General features: G+C 40.8%; 1 protein-coding gene across 2 annotated transcripts in view; it reads right to left on the bottom strand.

Annotated features, from left to right (window-relative positions):
* Window positions 1-21626, bottom strand: part of ZNF318 (zinc finger protein 318) — a 31527-nt gene continuing 9901 nt past the window's right edge. The window contains exons 4-10 of one of the 2 annotated variants that reach the window (XM_052647887.1): window positions 19730-21175; window positions 18030-18129; window positions 15369-15673; window positions 10692-10892; window positions 10138-10237; window positions 9105-9223; window positions 5240-8825 (exon numbers count right to left, since the gene is read on the bottom strand). In XM_052647887.1, coding sequence (XP_052503847.1) covers window positions 5517-8825; window positions 9105-9223; window positions 10138-10237; window positions 10692-10892; window positions 15369-15673; window positions 18030-18129; window positions 19730-21175 — 5580 coding nt within the window. In that variant the 3' untranslated portion in view covers window positions 5240-5516. Of the gene's footprint in view, window positions 83-5239; window positions 8826-9104; window positions 9224-10137; window positions 10238-10691; window positions 10893-15368; window positions 15674-18029; window positions 18130-19729; window positions 21176-21626 lie in introns of those variants that run through there. The other variant, XM_052647888.1, reaches the window with a different exon arrangement.

Raw genomic sequence — 21626 nt, 5'->3', positions numbered from 1 at the left:
GGCTTCTGTCCCTGCCTCCCTTGAACAAAAATGTCTTCTGCAGTCCTTCCTTCTAGAAATCTTTAGACTTCTGCAATTGCTCCTGAAAAAAAAGGAAGATAAGTGGGTTAGATCGGTAAATGTCATCATAATCATCCTTATGTAGGCAGGCTATGGAGGGTTGGATAGAACTTTAGCAGGGGCAAAGTATCGGAGAGAAGATGAAAGAAAACAGTACCTCAATATGGTCGATTTAATTTTTTTGCTATCTTCCTCTACCATAATGTAACTCTCTTTTTTGATGGGTTGGGAATAGGGGCGGCCCATGCTGTGCGGCACTCAGGATCCTAGTTCTCCAACCAGGAATTGGACCCATGCCCCCGGCAATGGAAGCACAGAGTCCTAACCACTGAACACCCAGGGAAGTCCCTCTGTCTCTATTTTTCCTCTGCTCATTTGCTTCTCTTAAACATGCTCATTTCCCTCGTTTACTACAAAACACTTTTCTTGCCTGATCCTTCATGAGTGGAAGGAACAAAAGCCTGTAAAGCTTTTAATCAATACATCTAGATATGTTATCTTGTGTCCCTTTGAATGCAACAAAGACTTTGTGGTATCTTTTGTATACTTGCAATAAAGTAAGCTTTGTGAAGACAGGTATCTTGATTTATATAATTTAATGTCTAAGTGCCCATACAGCATGAATGGAAATGTATAACCCGCTCCACAGAGATAGGAACTACAGCTAGGGAACAGGAAGAGAAGAGTGGTATTCTTCAATGTATATTGCCCCACCTTGATGGAAATAGAGGAATTTAGGAAGTCGTGAGGGAAAAGCACCAAGACCTATTTGTAATAATGGAAAACTGATGACTGTGAAGATAGGAATGCCCTGAGTGATAACTTTTTTTTTTAATTAATTTTTTTAATACCTAAAAGAATACAGAAGGGGAAACAAATCTGATCTACAATTCTCAGCACCAGGTTAAGTCTCACTGACATAAAAATTTCCTGTGTACATATTTTATATGGGTATAAAATATTTGTATTTTATATAAAATACATTTTCATGGTCAGAATGTTCAAACAAAAAATATACAAAATAAAAAGTGAAAGCACCACTCCTTCACTTTCCAAAGGCAACTCTTTTGGTTGTCTCCTTCCAGAAATAAAACTGACAGCTTGATTTAGAATCTTGATGAAGTGACAATAGGATGCTGGGCTGTGAAAGGTTGAATTATTCCTTCGGCTAAATCAGAGGGATTTGGGGTTTAATTTACTTCAACATGCCTATAAAATCTGGCTGAAAGGAGAAAAGGAGCCATCTGAAAATCAGAGTCCCAAAATCTTTTATTGTTAACTCTGAAGTCAATGCACTGCTCCCTTCCCATCCTGTTTTTCTTCTAGGAGCTTCAGGGGCAATGTCCCAATCCTCGCTTGGCACCAACCACTATTCTGGAATGCTGTTGAAATGATGGCAGCCTTGATATTCACTCACTGCTATAGACAATACCTTGTAGATAAAGATCCAGGACAGAAGCAAGAGGACAGTCAGCTTCTGAAGTATTAAGCACCCAGCAAATACAATCAGCAATTTACAGCTTTTACTCCCTTATAAATTGCTAAGTATTCAGAGTTAATTTTTTTTTTAAATAGCTACTACTACCAAATTTAATTTTTCTACTGAATTTTTATCAAGCACTCTTGAATGTGCCAGGTAACTCTGTACTGTGAATACAATGATAAAAAACAGTAAGAAAAGACAGACTTTCTGCTCTCAAGAATTTATAGTCTAGTTGGGGGAAGGAAGTGGGAAAGAGGCACATATTAATCAAAGAAACACATAAATATAAAAGTACAACCACAATAAGTGCTACAATGTAAATGCACATGGTCTTGCAAAGTGTTAAGGGTTGAGGGCAAATCTGGGTGATGATTTTTTTTCAAGGGTAGGTTTTCATTGTAAATTCAGGTGCTCGGCATATCAATGAATACTGTTATTATATAGGTAATCTTTGGTTAAAAATTACAGACATTATTGTAAAATTAAGCTCTAAATAAAGAAATGTGCTCACAATCTCAAATTATTCTTATTCGTCCGTCTTCTCACAGAATTGTTAATGAAGAACTTGCTTAGGTTCTTTGTAGGTTAGAACAAAGGTAAGCTTTGTGGAAGTTAGAACCAGGGCTTGGGAATATGTATTTTTACAAAATCCCATCTTACTGTCTCCTCCTTGATCCCCTGCCATTTTTTTTTTTTAATAAAACACTTAATGTCCCTACTGGACACCTGTATTCTGTATGTCCAAACTCCCCAGTCCCACCTCCCCTTTCTTCCTCAGTCTCTTAACCTGGCAGTCTGATAAATGGATATACGCTCTGACGTGTTTACTACCAAAACATTAGCTAACATGTTGACATTTTTCAGAGATGGAGTGGCATAGTGTAAAACAGGTATACTTAGCAGAGGGTTATTAAGAATATTATGTGCCCTGAAGCTAGCTGTGAAGAGAGAGGTTTACAAAGCAAAGGCCTCCATTCACAAAGCCAAGGGGAAGTTTTAGGGGGTTACTTACACAACCTAGGTAAAACTTGGTGTTCGCCAAAATCTGAAACCAACTGCTGATCATCTGTTCTCATAATTGAGGGAGTCAAATAAAAACTGTTTCTGATGTTTGCAGATATTTAAAAGTAATGTGACACCATAAGCCACATGTAGAGATTAGGGTCCACTCTTTGCATGTGCCCGTCTCCTAAAATGAAAATTTACTCAGTACTGTGATAGTACTGAATAAAAAGAAATAGGCCCTGACTCTAGGTGCTAGCAACTGGATTCAAGTTCTACCCTTCCTTTCAAATGGCTTCTCTAGATAAGCTCCAAAACCTTATCCCAGTGATCAAAGAGGAAGCTACCAATACTTTCCACCCAAACTACAGAATCCTAAAAACTCTCCTTCTGCTGGTTCAGGCAGGTATGAAGACCACCACTGCTTCAGCTCTTAAAAGTGGGCATTATTCTAGAAAAAGCCTAAGATTGGTAGGGGCCCTTTATCAAGAGTACAAGAGGAGTTTCTCAAAGTACTCCAGCCCCAGTTACTTAAATTAGTTCATGCACGCATGCTAAATTGCTTCAGTCATGTCCAACTCTTTGCCACCCCATGGATTGTAGCCCACAAGGCTCCTCTGTCCATGGGATTCTCCAGGCAAGATTACTGGAGTGGGTTGCCATGCCCTTCTCCAGGGGAACTTCCTGACCCTAAGTTAGTTCTGCCCTTCGTAAATTTTGTCTTTTCCCTTCCCCATCCTTCTCAATTGGCCTGCTTCTAACCAGAGAGTAAGATTCTGACTCTGAGAAAGAGTTTAGCACTGGGATCTGTATGGCATTAACCCCTCTCCATGCTTACCCTAAACTTACCCATCTCTCCCCAATGGGAGGTGGAACTTACTAAGTGAACAGTCCTGAAAATCAGTAACAACTGGCCTTTTAAACTCTTATGTTCTCCAAATTCCTGTAAATAAACTCCTAGAATGGAGAGGGAACAGCAGTTCTTTGGAGAAACAAATCTGTCTCCGAAGCTTACCTGGGTTTATGTTTTGTTAAAGGGAAACTTCTGAATCTGCTTATGGTTTCCAGGCCAAAAAGATGCACTGAACTCAGGTTTCAGCCTAAAAAGCATTTGGAAGACAGTTCAGGATGGCTGACCCTGTACTCATCTGGTGTGAGATGGAGATAATGATCCTCCATATTAAAGAAAAAAAATCCCTATGGCACAGTGTGGCAAAGTAACTTGTCTGAAACCACAGTAAGGCAAATGGCCCAGGATCAGCCAAGGACCTAACTACTCCAAATCTGTGCCCTTTCCACAAGACGAAGAAGGGAGGCCAGGACAACTTCTAAATTCCTAAATCAGTGAAGAAAAATAGCCTTCATAAACTTAACACAGGGATTCTGCAGCTCTGCACACAAAGAACAGAAAAACAAGAATTCTTAGGAAAAAAGATCAGCAACTTTGCATTATTTTTGAGGCATATGGGAAAATAAGACATCAACGCCTCTACTGAGCCAGGTTACAGTGTCAAGAGAAAATTGGGACAGATATTAGAAAATCTAAGGACCAAGCTCCCTGTTGCCCAAGAGCACCCTCAGCAAGAACATGAGTATTTTGGGGAGCTCAGTTCCCAGAGGAGCACTGGGAGAGTCAACATAAAAGTATATACAAAGCTGCATAACAGAAAGATGCCAAAACCAGACCTCTGCTGCCTTTTCACTACCCATCCAGGAAGCACTGGGGCAGACTATAAGGCAACAAAAGTAGCCCTAACAACTGGGGAAAGAAGGTTGGGAGGGGGAGACAGACAACAGGGAAGAGGAAGTTCATTGTTCTAGCTTTCCTATGAAATTCAAATGTGTGTGGTTGCACAACAAAAAATCCAGAAAGAAACATGAGATTAATGCATTTATTCCAAGTAATTAACACAATAAAAATAAAGTTAAACTTGTCCAAGTCAACTCATAAATCTTTAATCTTTTGAACAAATGTACAACCCAAAGCATCACACTATGGAAGAAAAAATGGGAAAGGGAGAGGTAGAGGGAGGAATACATATAAGTGTGGAACAGAGGAGTACAATCCCACAACAAGCTTCAGACCCTCTACCTCTTCAGAATAGAAAATGGCTGCTAAATAATTTTGCACAAAGTGTCAGTGGATCACAGTACAATGAACAAAGGCCATTTCAAAACCAAAAGGGACCCAAAAAGCATATCTGCTCCTGGCACCAAGCCATGAATAAGCCTTACCGATTTGTTGTCTTCCAAAAGTGAGCCTGGTAGATTTTCTTCCATGTTTACTGAAGTCATTTTCAAATAGGTTTGTGGATTAGCAGGACCAACTCAAGCAAGGGCAACAGAATGAATGAAGTGTGGGGACTGACATGCCACAAGGAAGTAAACAGTAAACATAAGGGCTACTCACGCTGCATTTCAAACAATGTTAAGGCAGGCCCATCCAAATGGAAAGCCTGAGATGAACAATCCTTCCTTCCTCAGTAGTTTTCCATTTCAGCAGGCTTTCTGGTCTTTCTCCCAGAGATCCATCAGCTGCCCAAGAAATTGGGTGGGAATACAACACAGCAATTGGAGAAGTCAGCTCTGTCTCCCTCCTCCCCCAGAAATGGCAGAGTCAAAGCCAAAATACAATCAAAGCACACTAGGTGGTGAGCCAGATAGACATTTGATTTTAATGACAAAGTTGGAGAAAATAAATTGGCAAAAAAAAAATAATAATAATTAACAGAAAATACTTTTTTTTTTTTTTTACAGATATGTATAGAAATTATGATTGATTTGTCTGGTTTCTTAAGGAGAAAAGGAACGGAGGTAAATTTTTTAGCTTCCATGAACATTTACTCTAAGATGCTGACTGCATCTCTTAAGTGTAGGTTCCAGATGAGATCCAACTAGTCCTGGGTCACCTGGGCACCTGATTTCTAGAAGCCAACAGGATTCATCCACAAGTAGCTCTAAACGTGCTTTCTCAGCTGTGAACACTGGATTCCGTGTGGTCCTGGAGGGCATCAACTGCAGCTTCTTGTGCAGCTATTTCCTGAGGGATCATACTGCCTCCGGCTACCTGTTCCCTTGTATGGGACCCTGAAGCCACAGATTTTACCACATTGAAAGGGTTGTCACTATACTCATCTACTTGAGGAACTGCTACTTCCGTGATGGATGCATTCGGTATTTCTAGCTGCAGTGGTCCCATCTCCAAGGAACTACACTCAGGAGGGTCACCTGGCTCAGAGAGAGGAGAACATATCTTCTCTTTTTGAACTCCAGATGTCCGTGTGACAAAATCAACAAGGTCTGGAAGGCAAGGAGATGGCCCAAGGGCTAAAGGATTAATTGTTTCTGATTCCAATCTGAGTGAATCTTGTTTCTCTAATTTAGATGTTTCTTCTATTTCCTCAGGCATCATTCCTCCTGCTAACAGGTCCAGGGCCTGGTGTGTTCCCTCTAGATTCCCCAAGCCAAGGCCAACATTTTCTACAGGAAGTCCAGTTTTCAAAACGTTAGGAGCGATCCTCCCAGTTCTGGGATTAGATGAGTTTTGTTCACCCTCTGCTCCAAAGTTCAGCACCAGGGTTTCGGGAGAATCTAAGGGAAACTCAGAAAAGGATGGTACTGGTTCAAAGCCGGTGAGAGTGGAGGGATTACCTCCTAGAGGCGACGCAGAATTTTCTTCACATACTTTCTGAGACAGGGCAACTGGGGATCTATGTGCTGGGTCTACCCGAGTATTGCAGAAATCAACACCTATATCTCCCAGGCTTCCCAGGGCAGCAAGCTCTTCTACTTTTAAATCTGTAACTTCAAAGTTTTCTAAGGCCTTGCTCTCTATTGTCACTGTTAGTTCTGGATGGATATCTCGAAGCTCCAGAGCTTCTGCTTTTGGTTTCTCTAGGCTCTCCCAGGTTTCTGGCTTCTTGTTCTCATCCCAGTCAGTCAGTTTATAGGTCATTTTACCCTGCAAGTCTTTTGATCTTTCTCTCTTCAGTTTGAGGCTTCTATACCTAGAAGTTCTGGAAGCTGATTCTGGTGCTGAATTTTCTAGCCACTCCTCACTACCAGTTGGGACTCCTTGCTTCTGTTCATGGTCTTTCAAGCACATATCTGATCTGTCTGGGGACTGAATAAGCAATCCTGGGGCAGAAATTTTCACATCTTGTGGGTTCTGGAGTAAAGACCTAGTTTCTGACGGAAATGAGTCTATTTTTGCCTTTGTGGAAGAGACAGCTTGCGTCTTCAATTCAGGTACTACTTTACCTTGAGTTTTACTTTCTATTATCAATTTCCTGGACTGTTTAGCCTTTTTGTCAGTCCTATGCAAGTTGGGCTGTTCTACTTCTTCCTCCCACATGCATCTGTTCCCACTGTTCAAATTAGAGTCCTCTATGCTATTGGGTCCAACACTGATATCTGTTCCCTCTCTCACTGTCCTTTCAGAGAGTTTCACTCCTCCTTCTTTTAGTTCAGTGCTTGTCTCTACTTCACTTTTCCCACAATCCTTAGATTGGTGGAGCTCCTGGCTTTGTTGCTTACTAGATTCCACAAGGTGGGTTTCTACCAACTTCTGAGATTTCATAGTATGACACTGTGTATCTGACAGCTCAGAGGCTGGCTCCACACCTGGTGGCCCAGGGTCTCCCAGGTCAAGTTCAATTTTCCTCACTGGAGCTACATCCTTATTAGCATCACTCTGGAAGGAACCAGAAGCCCACTTGGCCAAAGTCTCTGTCTTTGGGGTAATAGTTTCATAAGGCCTGTTTTGGCACAACCTTGTCAGAGGCTGCAGGAAGCCATAGCTGCTGCCTCTGTTTTTTGAATCTACACTTTCTACAGCTGACAATCTTCCTAGGGACACCAGAGGTTTTGAAACGGGCTTTTCAGAGTTGCTGACCAAAGGAGCAGAGACCAAATTTCTACCTGAAGGCAACTCCTCTTGGGATACACTGCTGTTCAAAGTAGAAGTGGAAGAGGTATCTGAATTTTCAGCTCTATTTTCCCCGTTGGCCAATGGACCACCACTCAGCTTAGTCTCAGGGGCTCCTTTTCCACCACTACTGTAGAATATGTCATACAGATCCTTAGCATTGGCTGTGGCTAAGCATGAATTTCGCTTTTCCAATTTTTTGGCTTGTTCACTGAACACACTTGAGAGGGGAGGTGGAGGACGCACCAACACAGAGAATAGGGTCTGGTCCCGGTCACTCTCACTCACCCCAGGAGCCGTCTCATCAGAAGGAATGGCAGTAGGCTGCGCTGAGGCCATGATGGCTACCGGTAACACTGGGTTCAAAATGTTAGGACCCAGGAAGCCAGGGATGACAGTGTGAGATACAGCTGGGTTTGATTTCACTGGAGCCAAAACAGCATTTGCTTGGGCAGGAGAGGGGGCAGCTGGATGAGGTATAACTGGAGGTGGTGGAGGTGGTGGTGGAGGTGGAGGTGGAGGAGGTGGTAGCATTTGTTCAGGTATATGTGATGCCTCATTCTTTTCAGCCAGCACCATTTTTTCCTCTGGAGACCCTTTCAAAATCACCTCTTCCCCTCCAAATGCTTTAGAGATGATGTCGGGAGGCAAGAGGAGATCAGCTGAAGACTCTTTAACCACTGGCAGAGGCTTAGCAGTGGTTCCAGAAGACTTGATGGATAGAAAGGTGTTAAGTGGAGCTGGCTTGCTTACTGTGGCTGAACCTGATTTGCGGAGGACTGTGGATGGGATGGGCAGGTTGGGTCGGATCTTAGTCTGGGTTGAAGTTGTCACTACAGGCATCCAAGGACTAGTATGTGCAACAACAGTTTTCCCAGAGAGTTTGATTTTGATAGGCTTTGTCTTCCCAGGATCAGCTTTGCCATCCTCTTTGTCCTTACCACCTTCCACAATCTCTTCTTTGGGAATACTTGGGATCACTAAACTTTTTTCCTCCTCTTTTTCTGGCTTCTTCCAGCTGAATTTCCCGAAAGAGGAAGATATTGGTGGTTCTTTCTTTATTTCTTCTTTTAACTGGAGTTTGATGCTAGGCCTCTTTCTATTTTCAGCCTTTTCAGGGGAGTTTCCACCCTCAGAAAGCTGGTCCTCTAATTCCTCAGACACCCTGTCGTCCTCCTTTACTTCCTTCATAATCTTTGCCTGTTTTTCTTTCTTCTCTTCCTTCGGTCTCTCACTGAACTTGCGCTTCAGCTCACTCTGCCGCCGCCGTTCTGTCTCTAGAACCACGGCCAAGCCAGCCTGGCGGTCCAGATTCCGTCGCTCCTCATACAATGGGTTTTCAACCACGTATTTCTAGGGAAGAGAAAAGATAAAGGCTCAGTAACTGGGAAAAATATTTTGAGAGAAAATTTGGCCCTACCACTATTAGAACTCATTTAATGAAAATTCTGAGTCACCTTCCTCAAGGATAAATGGTCCTCTCAGGTTAGCATTTCTTACTAGGATTGAGAACTTCCTTGTGGTTATACAGAATTTGAAGTGTTAAGGACTTTTTCTTGCTCTGAGCTCGACAACATCAAAAGGATTACTGCAGAAAGTGGGAAAACTCCATAGGCTACTACAAAGACCAACCTTATATTTCTCATTGTGTTGATAACCCTTCACGTGTTGCTCTCCAGAAATTGGATCCCCCAAAAATTCCTCACAGAGCTGGCAGTAATATCCAGTGATGGGAATCAGAAACTCAGAGCCTGCAAGAAGTGGAACAAAGTCAAGAAAGTAAGTCATTTCTACCCAAGATGACAGCAACCAAAGGAAATTCCACTTCCCTTTTGCAGTGAAATGATTAACAGTATAAAGGACTTTACTCACTTTCAAGTCAGAAGGAGCATTTAGAATCTCAATGGTATGTTTTTCCAACTTAAAGCCTGAACTCAGGACCTCTATCCCTTCTACATTTTGGGAACACTAACTGGTTAATCCCCTAACTGGTTAATTTAGGAGTTTTCTGTGCCAGACTCACTTCTGTTGCTGATTCTCCTCAAATTCCAACTAGCACTAAGTATCTCAGGAGAGTTAAAAAGCCCGGCACCATTTGTATGAGAATCTCTCACGTTAGTATTAATTACTTAGGAATTTATCTTTTACAGATATCAAGGATGTAGAAGCACTGACTACTTACAAAGGTAAGAAACTGAGAAGTTTAAAGACAAAGACACTTTCTATTTCTCAACTTAGCCCCTAATAACAACTATTCAAAAATATTTTATAGTTCTTAGCGGAAAAGGCAGTCATTCTGCATCTCTTACTGTTCTTTTTCACCTGGATTTCAAATAAGGTTTTGGTGCATAAGTCAGTGGTGAAGAAAGTCATATTTTAGTCCACGTGCTGTCGAAGTGAGCACAAAGAAAGTTTTATTTTTAGAGTGGTATGTGTGTGTTTAACATCTGTTAGATTGTTGGCCATATGGGTAGAGATTGTTCCTGTCTTATAGCTCTCCTTATTTCTTTAGGACCTAGTTGTGCACATGGAATGCAATCTTCCAGCTTTGCTAAAAGTAATGGTTATGTCTCACTCTATGCTGCTTCCTTGCACCTTAGTTCAGGGATACCTCTTCCCTGACTGAATGTAAAGAAACCACAAAAATGGCAGGGAGGAAACTTACCTTTTGCAGGAACAGTTATCTTGTCAGTGCGCTTTACAGCATCTTGCTTGGCTTCATTCTGGGTCTTTGAAGCCCAAGGTCTGTTGTAGGGATCCAGTGTCTATTTGCAAGAGGCAGAGGCGCTCACACACAGCACTAAAATCTCAATGACCCACTTTTCTTTTTCTCCCCAACAACCAGGGGGGACAGAAGCCCCCAGCTGCCCACCCCCACCCACTCTGCCAACTGTTTAAACGGAAATCACCTGTGGAAAAGGTAAACATATGTTAGAGCAAGTACTAGTAATGGATAAAATGAAACAAATAATCAGGTACTCAAGGAATTAAAAGAGGCAGCAGCCTCACTTACACTTGCCATGGTGTTTAGTTACAGGCAGGTCCCCTGGACTGAGCCCTGGGGATGGTGTCTCCTTTGTTGGTACCTCTTGGCTCTTCAGATTGGGGCTCCTGCCCATATGAGAATGTTTCATTTTCCAGCTTTGTAATACAGATGGGGTATAGGAGTTTGAGGGGAAGGAGGGCAAGAATGGAAATAACAGAGGGCAAGATACCTACCTGTGTGTGCTTCTTATTGTGCATATGGGTGAAGAAGTCAAACATGGTCCCACAGATGGTGTTGCAGTCTTTGCACCAGTGATTGCCAGCATCATAATACTCATAGGCAGCAACGGGCTGATCAGACTGCTTAGCTGCCTGGAGGCTCTCAGCAGGCTTGGGGCTCTTAGTACGGGAATTCTCATTGTTTACCTTTGATTCCTAGAGGGGGAAAAAACCTGTACTAAGAAGGAATTCAAGACAATCTAGATCTGTCTTCCCTCAGAAAAAGCAGGTAGCTACCACAATAACGGAAATAGGACTGTATGATCATATTTCCAGTGCCTAAAGCTGCACAAACTGGGAAAAACCCCATGAGAAATCTGTCTCCAAGACTCAAAGAGAATTAATTTGACTCCAGTGTCATGTCATAATGAAGAATAAATCATAATGACAATATATTTACTTATATATCCGAAAATATCTAGAAGAATACTCAGGATTATGGAAACACTGGCTGCCTCTGGGGAGGGACGTAGAGAACAAGAGTGGATAGGAATCTTCTATAGTATCACCTTTGGTAGATGTTAAATGTGTTACCTATACAACTACATACATTAGTTAAGTTTATCAACCATGATGACAACTAGAAGGGAAGAGGAAATGGAAAAGGTAATTGACAGATTAAGCAAGTGAACAAAAAAATCAAACCAGATGATAGTGAATTCTCTCATCACAGACACATCCAGTACCGAAAACTAGAGAACAAGGCTGGCATAGATAAAAGGGATAGTCATCTATTTAGGATAACTTACAGGAAATCTGGGTAAAATGTTTCTAACTGCCTAAAATGTCACCATTAGAATTTAACATCTTTCAGTTAACATGAATCCTCTTTTAAAATGTATCAACTCTCCAACATTAAGTGATCAATAATAAATAATATGAATTCACTTTTCAGCAAGCTGAGAACAAGGTACCAAGGTACTCAGGAAATGAGAATTCTGGATAATACTGGGGACTGAGGCACATACAAAATATAATTCTAGAACACAGAGAAGGTGAGTATGAAGAAGTTTCCATAGACACGATCAGGGAATGGAGCACCTGGAATATTGGCTGGTGGGGAAAGGAAGACTAAATGGAGAAAGGGAAACAACTGAGATTTCAACGATAACTTTTCCCTTTTACAGTCCTATTCAAGGGTCACTAAAGAGATCACATCCAGCAGGTAAGGGATGGGCATATGCATACACTGCTGGTGAGTGCTAACTGACACCACCTTTCCAGAAGATAATTGAGGAACACATATTATATACCTCAAAATTCTTTATACCTTTGACCAAGCAATTCTATTCCATAATATTTATCCTTAGGAAATTAGGTCAAACCACAGGTGATTTAACTGGTTAGATTTTTTATCCATACAACAATAAAAATAAGGTTGCTAAAATGATATTACAGAAGTCTATTTATTGACATGGAAAGATAGTCATGAAATACTACAAGAGCAGATACTTTCGGACTGTAGTGTTGGAGAAGATGCTTCAGAGTCTCCTGGACTGCAAGCAGATCAAGCCAGTCAATTCTCAAGGAAATCAACCCTAAATATTCATTGAAAGGACTGATGCTGAAGTTCCAATATTCTGGTCACATAACGCAAAGAGTTGACTCACTGGAAAAAGCCCCGTTGCTGGGAAAGATTGAAGACAAAAGGAGAAGTGGGTGGCAGAGAATGAGATGGTTAGATAGCATCACCAACTCAATGGACATGAATGTGAGCAACTATCACCCACTCACTAACTCTGGGAGACAGTGAAAGACAAAAAAGCCTGGCATGCTGTAGTCCATGGGGTTGCAAAGAGTCAATGTGACTTAGCAAATGAACAACAACGAAATAACAAAATAGATTTGAATAGGACTTCCCTGGTGGTACAGTGGATAAGAATCTGCCTGCCAATGTAGGGAACACCAGTTCAATCTCTGGTCTGGGAAGATTCCACATGCTGTGGAGCAACTAAACCCATGCACTGAGCACTCCAGGGTCCGTGAGCCACAACTGCTGAGCCTGTATGCCCTGGAGACCATGCTCCACAAGAGAAGTCACCATCATGAGAAGCCCATGCATGACAATGAAGAGTAGCCCCCATTTGCCACAACTAGAGAAAACCTGTGCACAACAACAAAGAGCCAGTGCAACCAATTTTTTTTAAAAAACACAAATCTATTAAAAGATGTATTTGAATAATCAATACAGACATGTGACTAGGCACAGAATGTCAAATGTCACTTTATCCAAAAGACTTTCCCTAACTACTCCATACTCCTTAGCCTGTTTTTGACTGAACCACCACCACCACCACCAACTACATAGTTCCCTTTCATACTTCCCATATCTAAACACTGTCTGGCACTTTTTTGGAGACCAAGAAGTATTTATTAAATGAATGAACAAAAGAAGGTAATTTGGAATAATACACACCAACTCATTAGTAACAACTGTGTCTAAGTGAATGGAACTGTGGAAATGTGCGTGTGTTTACTTTTATGAAATGAGCTATTTAAGAGAAAGAAAATCAAACTAACCATGCATTTTAAAAAGAGGCAAAGAAAGAAGAAAGATCAAAGACAGGTAGGAAACAGAGCTTGCAGAGAGAACATTCCTTATTGTTGAAATGAAAATCAAATTGCAACATATTCTTGTTAACTTCAGAGAACATTCTCTCACTCAAGTCAAGATGATAGTTTATCATGGGGTTGGTGCCTAAACGGAACCCCAAAGAATGTATAAGTCAACTACAAGCTCTTCTCCCATCAAAGGCCCTAAACTCAATGGTCCTGGTATAAAAGAGTCCTACCTGGTTGAGAAAGAGAACTCTCCCAGGAAGACATAAAAAAATTAGAGCCTGGCTGACAGAGAATACAGAGTATCTTCTTCTCTAACCCCAATATTAACTGACCATTTACTATGTACTAGACATACTGGATGCCATGGGAAAACACAAAAATAAGTTACACTCTGTTATTCTCAAGAAGCTCTCATTTAGTGCAAGAGACAAGCATGAAATCAGGCATGAGTTTAATCATGCTTTCAGTAAGACAGAATGAAATACATTTTATAAAAGAACAAAGTAATTTATTGTGGGAATGCTAAAAAAGGTCTGATTTAATCACAGTGGAATTCAGGAATTCTTCACAGAGGAGGGGAGTATTCAAGTTGGGCCTTAGTGGATGAGTAGGGTTGGGAGAAAGATTATTCCAGGCTAAGAGGATTATTAATGATTTCCTGAGAGCTATCTATTTGCCATGTGGCAGGCACTGAGCTGTGTACTGGGGACTATATTGGGGAATGAGACAGATACGGTCCCTGACCCCCTGAACCTTAAAATCTAATTGGGGAACACATGGAATAATATAATTACAAGGCCATAAATGCTAAGAAGGAAAATGTAGGTATGAGAGTGTGTATGAGGCAAATTTAACAACCTGGGAAATCAAGAAAGGAAGTCAGGGAAATAATTTAAACTGCGATCTGAGGATGAATTTGAGTTAGAACACAGGATAAGAAAAGTAGTAATTAGTAGGAGGAGAGGACACAAAGACATTAAAGATGATGAAACATTTATGGAATGAAAATGCCAGTAATGAAATTACAGAGAGCAAAAGAAAAATAAGATTTGAAATGAGGCTGAAGAGGTAGGCAAAGTAGTATCATAATCATTGGCTGAATGTGGAGAAAAAATTAAGAGAGTAGCAGTATAAGCAAAAGTTGAAGGTGGCTTGAACTTGGATGGCAACAGAGATGATGAGATGAATGCAACTGAGATTTATTCTGGATGGAGAACTGGCAGACTCTGTGATCGCATAAAGCAGTTAGGAAGGGGGAGCACTAAGAATGCATTTCCAGTTGTTGGCATAAAAACTGTTGGACAGTAATGTCATTCACTGAGACAGGTAATAAATAGCAGAGGAAGAAAGATTAGAGGGAGGCTGGGCACAATCTTAGTTTAATTTAGAATACATTGATTTTAAGGTGTTTGAGACAATCAAGTGGAAATAGTGAGTAGTCTGTTGGACACTCAGACTTGAACCTTATAAGAATCACCTGAGCTAGAATATAAAACTGAAAGTTGTCAATATGGTATTTCAGCATAGGACTGAATGAAATGACCTAAGGAAAAAGCAGAATTCTGGAGACCTGAGCTAGAACTGAGTCCTAAAGAACTAAAATATTCAAAGATCAGGAAATTAAGCAGAGCAGCTAACATACAAGAAGGAAAAGAAATGTGATGGGACCCAAAGGAAGAAAACAGTTTTTCAGAGACAGTGGTTCCTTATATCAAATACTGATTTAAGAACTGAAATTTGAGGCTGTTCAACATGGTGGTGACCTTGTTGCTAAACATGAACCAAAATGGCATTTCAAGTTGTGAGAAGACTAGAAGCTGGACTGAAGTGAGTTAAGGTATAAATGCTAGATCCAGAACCTGGAGGGCCCAGAATTCTACTTTGGAGACAATGGGGAACTGCTAAAATTCTGAAGGACAGTACCCCGATCTAAACTATGTTTTACAAAAATAACTAGCAAGAGTAAGAACAGATTGGAAAAGGAAGCTAAGAAAATGGTTAGTTAGAAGACTGCTTTAGGAGTCCATGGAAATAAAAAATACAATAGAAATGGAAAAGTTGAGTTGTTACCTTGCTATTGGAAGAGGAGTTTGAGGATGACGACACTTTTTCTGGGCTCTTGGATTTTTCTGCTTTCCCAGTCTTCTCTGTAGGCTCCCTACTGTCACTTGAAGACTTCTGAGATTTATCAGAAATGTTAATTCCCAAGATCTGAGCCACTTTGTCCAGTTCAGACTGCTTTTTTTCTGCCTCTTCTGCCTCTTGTCGAAGTTCTGCAATGTCCTTCATAATGTTATCCTGAAGCCGACTCACCTCTACTAGGAGTGGATCTTTGTGACCATCCTTCTCCCTTCGTTTCTTACGCAGCATTTCCCCTGAGTAGTCAAATGTCAACAGAAAGAAACACAGGAAAGTTAACAAGTCATTTTTCAGTCATAAATACTAATTCTTAAGACTTTATGCTCACAAAATCTCTCTCCATGAAACATCTAAAAGCAGGTGAGACTTGCCCTCCACATGGGCCAGCTCCTATGAAAGTAAACATTGAGTGATTACATTATCTCTTAGGTAGGGGTTATTAGCTAAAGATCTATGGACAGGTTTCAAAGAGAGACTCCATGTATCCCTAAAAGGGTATATACAAGTTTATGTGCATGTGTCCTCCAAAAAGGTTAATGTATGCTGTAACTGTAATACATGAATTCTATAGCTGTCCTCTTCAGAGAACCAAATAATTATTCACATATTTGACTTTATCTGATTTAAGGACCCTTCACCAACACATCCACTGAGTTTTAGATTTTGCCTTAACTTCACCTGATGTTATTTATTTCAAACTTCATAGTCTCATGAATTAATCCTCACAGGATTAATAACTAAGCTTCTCATCCCTAAAAAGTCCAAAGCCAAACAAGAAATTACATCTTCTCCCACTCTCTGCTCTTCTGTTATCACCAAGCTGTAATATTTTATGTTCTTTCCTTAGTGTATATGTGAAATCCTAAAAGCACTGGTGAAGGTGTACTCAACAGAGACATAACGGAACATCTTTCTGTTGTGGGTGTACACATCTTTTTGTGTACACCCACAAATCTAAATATGACAGGGATACATCAAAAGGACAGAAGACATGTATAAACCTATGGCTGATTTGTGTTGATGTATGGCAGAAACCAATACAACACTGTAAAGCAATTATCATCCAATTAAAAATAACTTTAAAAAAAGGGACACAGGAGCCAACTTTAAAGGGGCTCTCATTGGCCAAATTTGGGGCAATTTGAGCATAAAGATAAATAATAAGAGTAAAATATTATATAAATGGATAAATGGGGGAGGAGGAGTGGGTAGAAAGCTCCTCCTCATAGTAGCTGCTGCTGCTAAGTCGCTTCAGTCATGTCTGACTCTGTGCGACCTCATAGACGGCAGCCCACCAGGCTCCCTTGTCCCTGGGATTCTCCAGGCAAGAACACTGGAGTGGATTGCCATTTCCTTCTCCAATGCAGGAAAGTGAAAAGTGAAAGTGAAGTCGCTCAGTCGTGTCGACTCTTAGCAATCCCATGGGCTGTAGCCTACCAGGCTCCTCCGTCCATGGGATTTTCCAGGCAAGAGTACTGAACTGGGGTGTAGAAAGCTAACCAATTAAGGTAAATGGAATGATGAAATTAGAAAATTACTATGTAACAATCGATAACTGATTTGGACAAGAAATCATCAATGAATACTAAAACTAGTGGGCCAAAGTCTGAGGAGCAACTGAGTATTTACACAGTCTCAAAGTATTTCCCCCTATAAGATACTTCTTAATTGAAAAGGGTAAAATAGTAACCTTACAGTGGAGAAACTTGGCAGACATCATCTTAACCAAATGATCAAAGCTGACATCACCAGTATGGGACAAATCAACACCTGATATGAACTTAGCATCATTTCTGTGATGTTCCTGTGCTAAAATGCACAACATGAATTTAATCATAAGGAAACATCAGACAAATCAAAATTAGAGGACATTCTACAAAACGTGATCTCCTCTCAAGATTTGGGAACTGTTACAGATTAAAGGAGACTAAAAGAACATGACAACTGAATGCAATGCATAATCTTTAATTTTCTTTTGCTTCAGGACATCATTGGAACAATTGATAAAATATGAGTAAGATCTGTAGACTAGTATTTTATTGTTAATTTTCTAATTTGGTAAGTGTACTATGGTTATACAAGTGAATTCTTGTAGTCAGAAGACACACACTTGGGACCTTTCTGGGAGTCCAGGAGTTAGAACTCCCCACTTCCATTGCAGGAGACATAGTTGGGGAACTAAGACCCCAATCCCTGGTTGGGGGACTAAGATCCCACATGCTGCATAGGGCAGCCAAAAAATTTTTAAATATTTTAAAAAAGAAGAAGATACACATTTAAGTCTTTAGGACTAAAGAAGTACCGTTCTACAACTTACTCTTAAATAGTTCAGGAAGAATTACACCCACACCCACACACACAATTGAGAGAGAAAAACAAATATAGCAAATATGGTAAAATGCTAATAATCATGGAAAACACCTAGGAATTCTTTACACTACTAATGCAACTTTTCTATAAGTCTAATTATAGCAAAAATTTTTTGAAAGTGAAGCTTCAATGTCAATGAACCTGTTTGAGAGTCCCCAAAGCTCTTTATTTGGATCTCTTACTAAAGTTACAACAAAAGGGCAGACTAGGAGTGTCTGATACCTTGCTGTTTATGAAGCCGCTCCAACTCAGTTCTAAGATAGTACATCTTCTTCTGGCGAGCTTCACGGTCACTTTTCAGCTTTTCCCTCTCTTCAATAACCTGCAAAATAAAAAATGGTAGCAGACCCTTTAGCCTACAACATCCCCCCTTTCCCATTGTTCTTTTCCAGAAACCCTCACACTAGATAATATCTGAACGCAAGAATACAAACACCTGCACACAGAGGCTCTGACTTTATAACAAAGATATTTCATTCCAATTCAAGTTCCAGAATACAATTATCCTTTCCAGAACTCTATTGATTGGAAACTAGTATTTTTGTAGAAGCACTACACTATTAGATAGTAGTTCTGAGTCCAAAAGGAACCATCAAGAAGGGAACAAATATGTGTTGTGGATGAAGCATTGTGTTAGTTGCGTTATATGTATCATCTTATTTAATCATGATATTATCTGTTTCACAGTAAGAAAACTGAGGTTGCAAAAGACTAAGTAACATACCAAAGATCATATAGTAAGATGATTTAAAATCCAGGTATATATGCCCTAAAGCCTCTGATCTTTCAACTATACTACTACCACCTAATAGGAAAAACAAATATGGCTTGTCCATAAGGAACTCAAATGAAAACCCTGTGTACTGTTAGCCCTGACTTTAGTAATAGGTTCTTAAAGGTAAAGGAAAGGAAAAGCGCTAATCTTCAGAGTATCTCTGCAGTCTTAGGTTTTGTCGTATGGAAGTTCTTCTCCTCTTTCCTAAAAGACTTCAAAAAAACAAAAAAACACAAAACACTCAAGTACAATGGAAAATTAAGAGGTGTTTTTGGTCTTCTCAAGGATTAGCTAAATTTCTTTTAAACTGGAAAAAAATCAGATTAGCCTTCCAATTTCACCTTTTCTATTTTTCTCCTCAGGTCTTATTAGCAAACCAAATTAACACATATTACAATTTTATGGTCCTTAGGTCACTGTGTTTAACAAAGTGAGTTGTTAGCTATCAAGTACCTTTAAAATCAACAGTATATATTAATTTTTCTATTCAAAATTCTATTCTGTATTTCTCATCTCTATGTAATTTTTACCTACTGCTTTAAAACATCTAAATTATTATATCTTTACCCCAGCCACTGCTTGCTTTCTATAGTCAAGGAACCCAATGAACCTTGACAGTATAAAAACTACTTTAAAAAAGTGTCATAAAATATATTATTATTCCTGGACTCTAAGTTAAACCAGAACAAACAAAGCTTATTTCTTGGTTTAGTTACCAAGCAACAACTAGTCAATAGTTTTTAAACCCCATAATCACTACAGGAAAAAGATCCAAAACTCACTGGGATAAAACACAGATTTCTTGATTTCTATGGAAATCAGGAAAGGAACCCAATTTTGGTTCCTCACTCTCTGATGAGTCATACTGAAGACTTCAAGGCTCCCAGCTCTACCCATAGTGTCCTAAGGCTGGTAATTGAGATAAGAGAAATAAACTTAGGAAAAAGAAGTTTAGCAATCGCAGTGGGACCTAGGGCCAGACTTTAGGCCAAATGAGAAAACAATCAAAGAAAAAATTATGGTAGTAACAGCAGTCTCTAAAGATTGCCTTGGACCTTGCAAATTTTTAGCTCCCTCTAAAAGACAAATACAAGTTTACGTTAAAAGTAGAAGATGCAGGCACAGGAGGCCCAAAGCTAACACTCACCTTCTGTTTCTGGGAAGCACGGTTCTTCTCATCAGAAATCTTCTCTGGATTATATCTTATGAGTGATGGGATGGACACATGGACAGGCACTTGGGCAGTAGGAAGTGAGCCCAGCACTGACTCCTCATGCTTGGGCTCATCAGGAGTCACAGTGGGGATCACACGGAGGTTGGGACGGCTACGGGTAGCTTGTTTGCTAACTGGCACTGTCCTGTGTGAGTCTGGCAGAGGGTGATTTGAAGGTTGGGAGGCAGGGTACATGGGCCACCTTGAGGCTGCATATGCCATGTAGTGCCTATAGGCATCAAAGGAAGCAGGGGGAATGGCAGGTCCCTGGTAGTTTGGAGGTATCCGAGCTGCAGCAAACTGAGAGGCCCTTGGCACATGGAACTGAGATAAAGAAGCAGGGTGTGGAAGTCTAACTGGGGCAGATGGGGCTGATGGCAACATGCACCTGACTGCAACAGATGACTGAAACCCACTGCCAACCACCTCAGGTCCTGCAATATGACCCATTGGATGGTCAGACTTTAAGAACGGGGGGCTGTTTTTTGTGAGCAAATAAGGATCCACAGGGGAGACCTGCTGTGGACGGGACCCTTCTGGGGAGTGGGTATTGCTATGGTGCACCTCCCCGCTCTCCAGTCTGTGAGGATCTGCAGAGCGCCGATCAGCTGAGAAACGGCGGTCAACGGAGGAACAGCGGTCTGCAGAAAAGTGCCGGTCAGCAGAGGAACGGCGGTCAGCAGAGGAACCTGACGGCTTTTTGCCATGAAGTCGTTCCTGCGTGCGTGCGGCCAGTTTACTAATCTCGGCTACCCCAATATCCAGCCCTATGGTCTTGAGCAAGTCATGAATCTTGGCATATTCTGGATTGGTCTCTTCCATTGATTCTAGCTTTACAGTTGGAGCTGAAGAGGGTAGGGCGCTTGCCTTCTGCCTCATAACTTCACTTTCAGAGCTCCCAAGGGGCTTTGGTGGAGATTCTGCTTTTAAATCCTCTTCTTCATCCCCATAGAGAAACTTCTCTTCATCCTCAATGTCAGGAAAGCTAAGTCGCCTTTTTTCTTGCGTACTGGTAGAATCTGCTAACATGCTCAGAATGCAGGAGAAACCACTGCCATCCTGGCTAGCTCTCTCGTGAGGAAGCAAGAAGTCTGTGTGTCGCTCTGGTCCCTCAGCCTTCATATCCAATTTTTCCTTGTGGCACAGAAAACTTCCAAACTTCTCTCTGAGGGGACTGTTGTCTTTGGGTATCCCAGGGAGGGGGCCCCATTGGTAGAGGTTGCCCTGAGATTCCTTCAGGGTAGTCTCTACCATAGTTCCCTTGTTGTTTTCAACCTCTGAGGCAAAAGCAGCAATAGCACCACTTAGTGGAAGAGATGAGTGTCCAGAGTAAAGAGGGTGATCCTGGCTGGAGCTGGTACTGCTGGGAAAACTTTCAAGCTGCAAAAATAAACATAACTAAATTAGCCTCTCTACATAGAATCTCAGAAAACTAGTAACTGAGATTAAAATAAATACTTTGTTGTTCTTGAATTAACAGGGCAAAGATACATGTGGATGAAAGGGAGGTCCTTAGCCAGGTTCAATATATGGTTTCCCATTTCTCCAGATGGTTCTGCTGTAGCAAAGGGAAATAGAAAAGAAGGCAGATTGAATCTTAACTTTTGCCCATTTGTTATAGTCTTTAACAAGGAATCTGAATTCAAAAGGACTTTAAGAGATGCCCTAGCTTACTTACTTTCTCTTTTTATGAATCTTCAAAAGAAAAAAGCATACAAGCACAGCTACTCTGACTGAAGTACAGTCAGGAAACTCTGATCCCTAACTGATCAGCCTTCCCTTACTTAGCTCCTAAGAGAACAAGTGAAAACAAGTGCTCATGCCTGACCAT

This window comes from Budorcas taxicolor, chromosome 11, assembly GCF_023091745.1.
Source record: "Budorcas taxicolor isolate Tak-1 chromosome 11, Takin1.1, whole genome shotgun sequence".
Lineage (NCBI taxonomy): Eukaryota > Metazoa > Chordata > Mammalia > Artiodactyla > Bovidae > Budorcas > Budorcas taxicolor.
The sequence above is the reverse complement of the archived record's forward strand: the minus strand, read 5'-3'. Positions and strand labels throughout refer to the sequence as shown.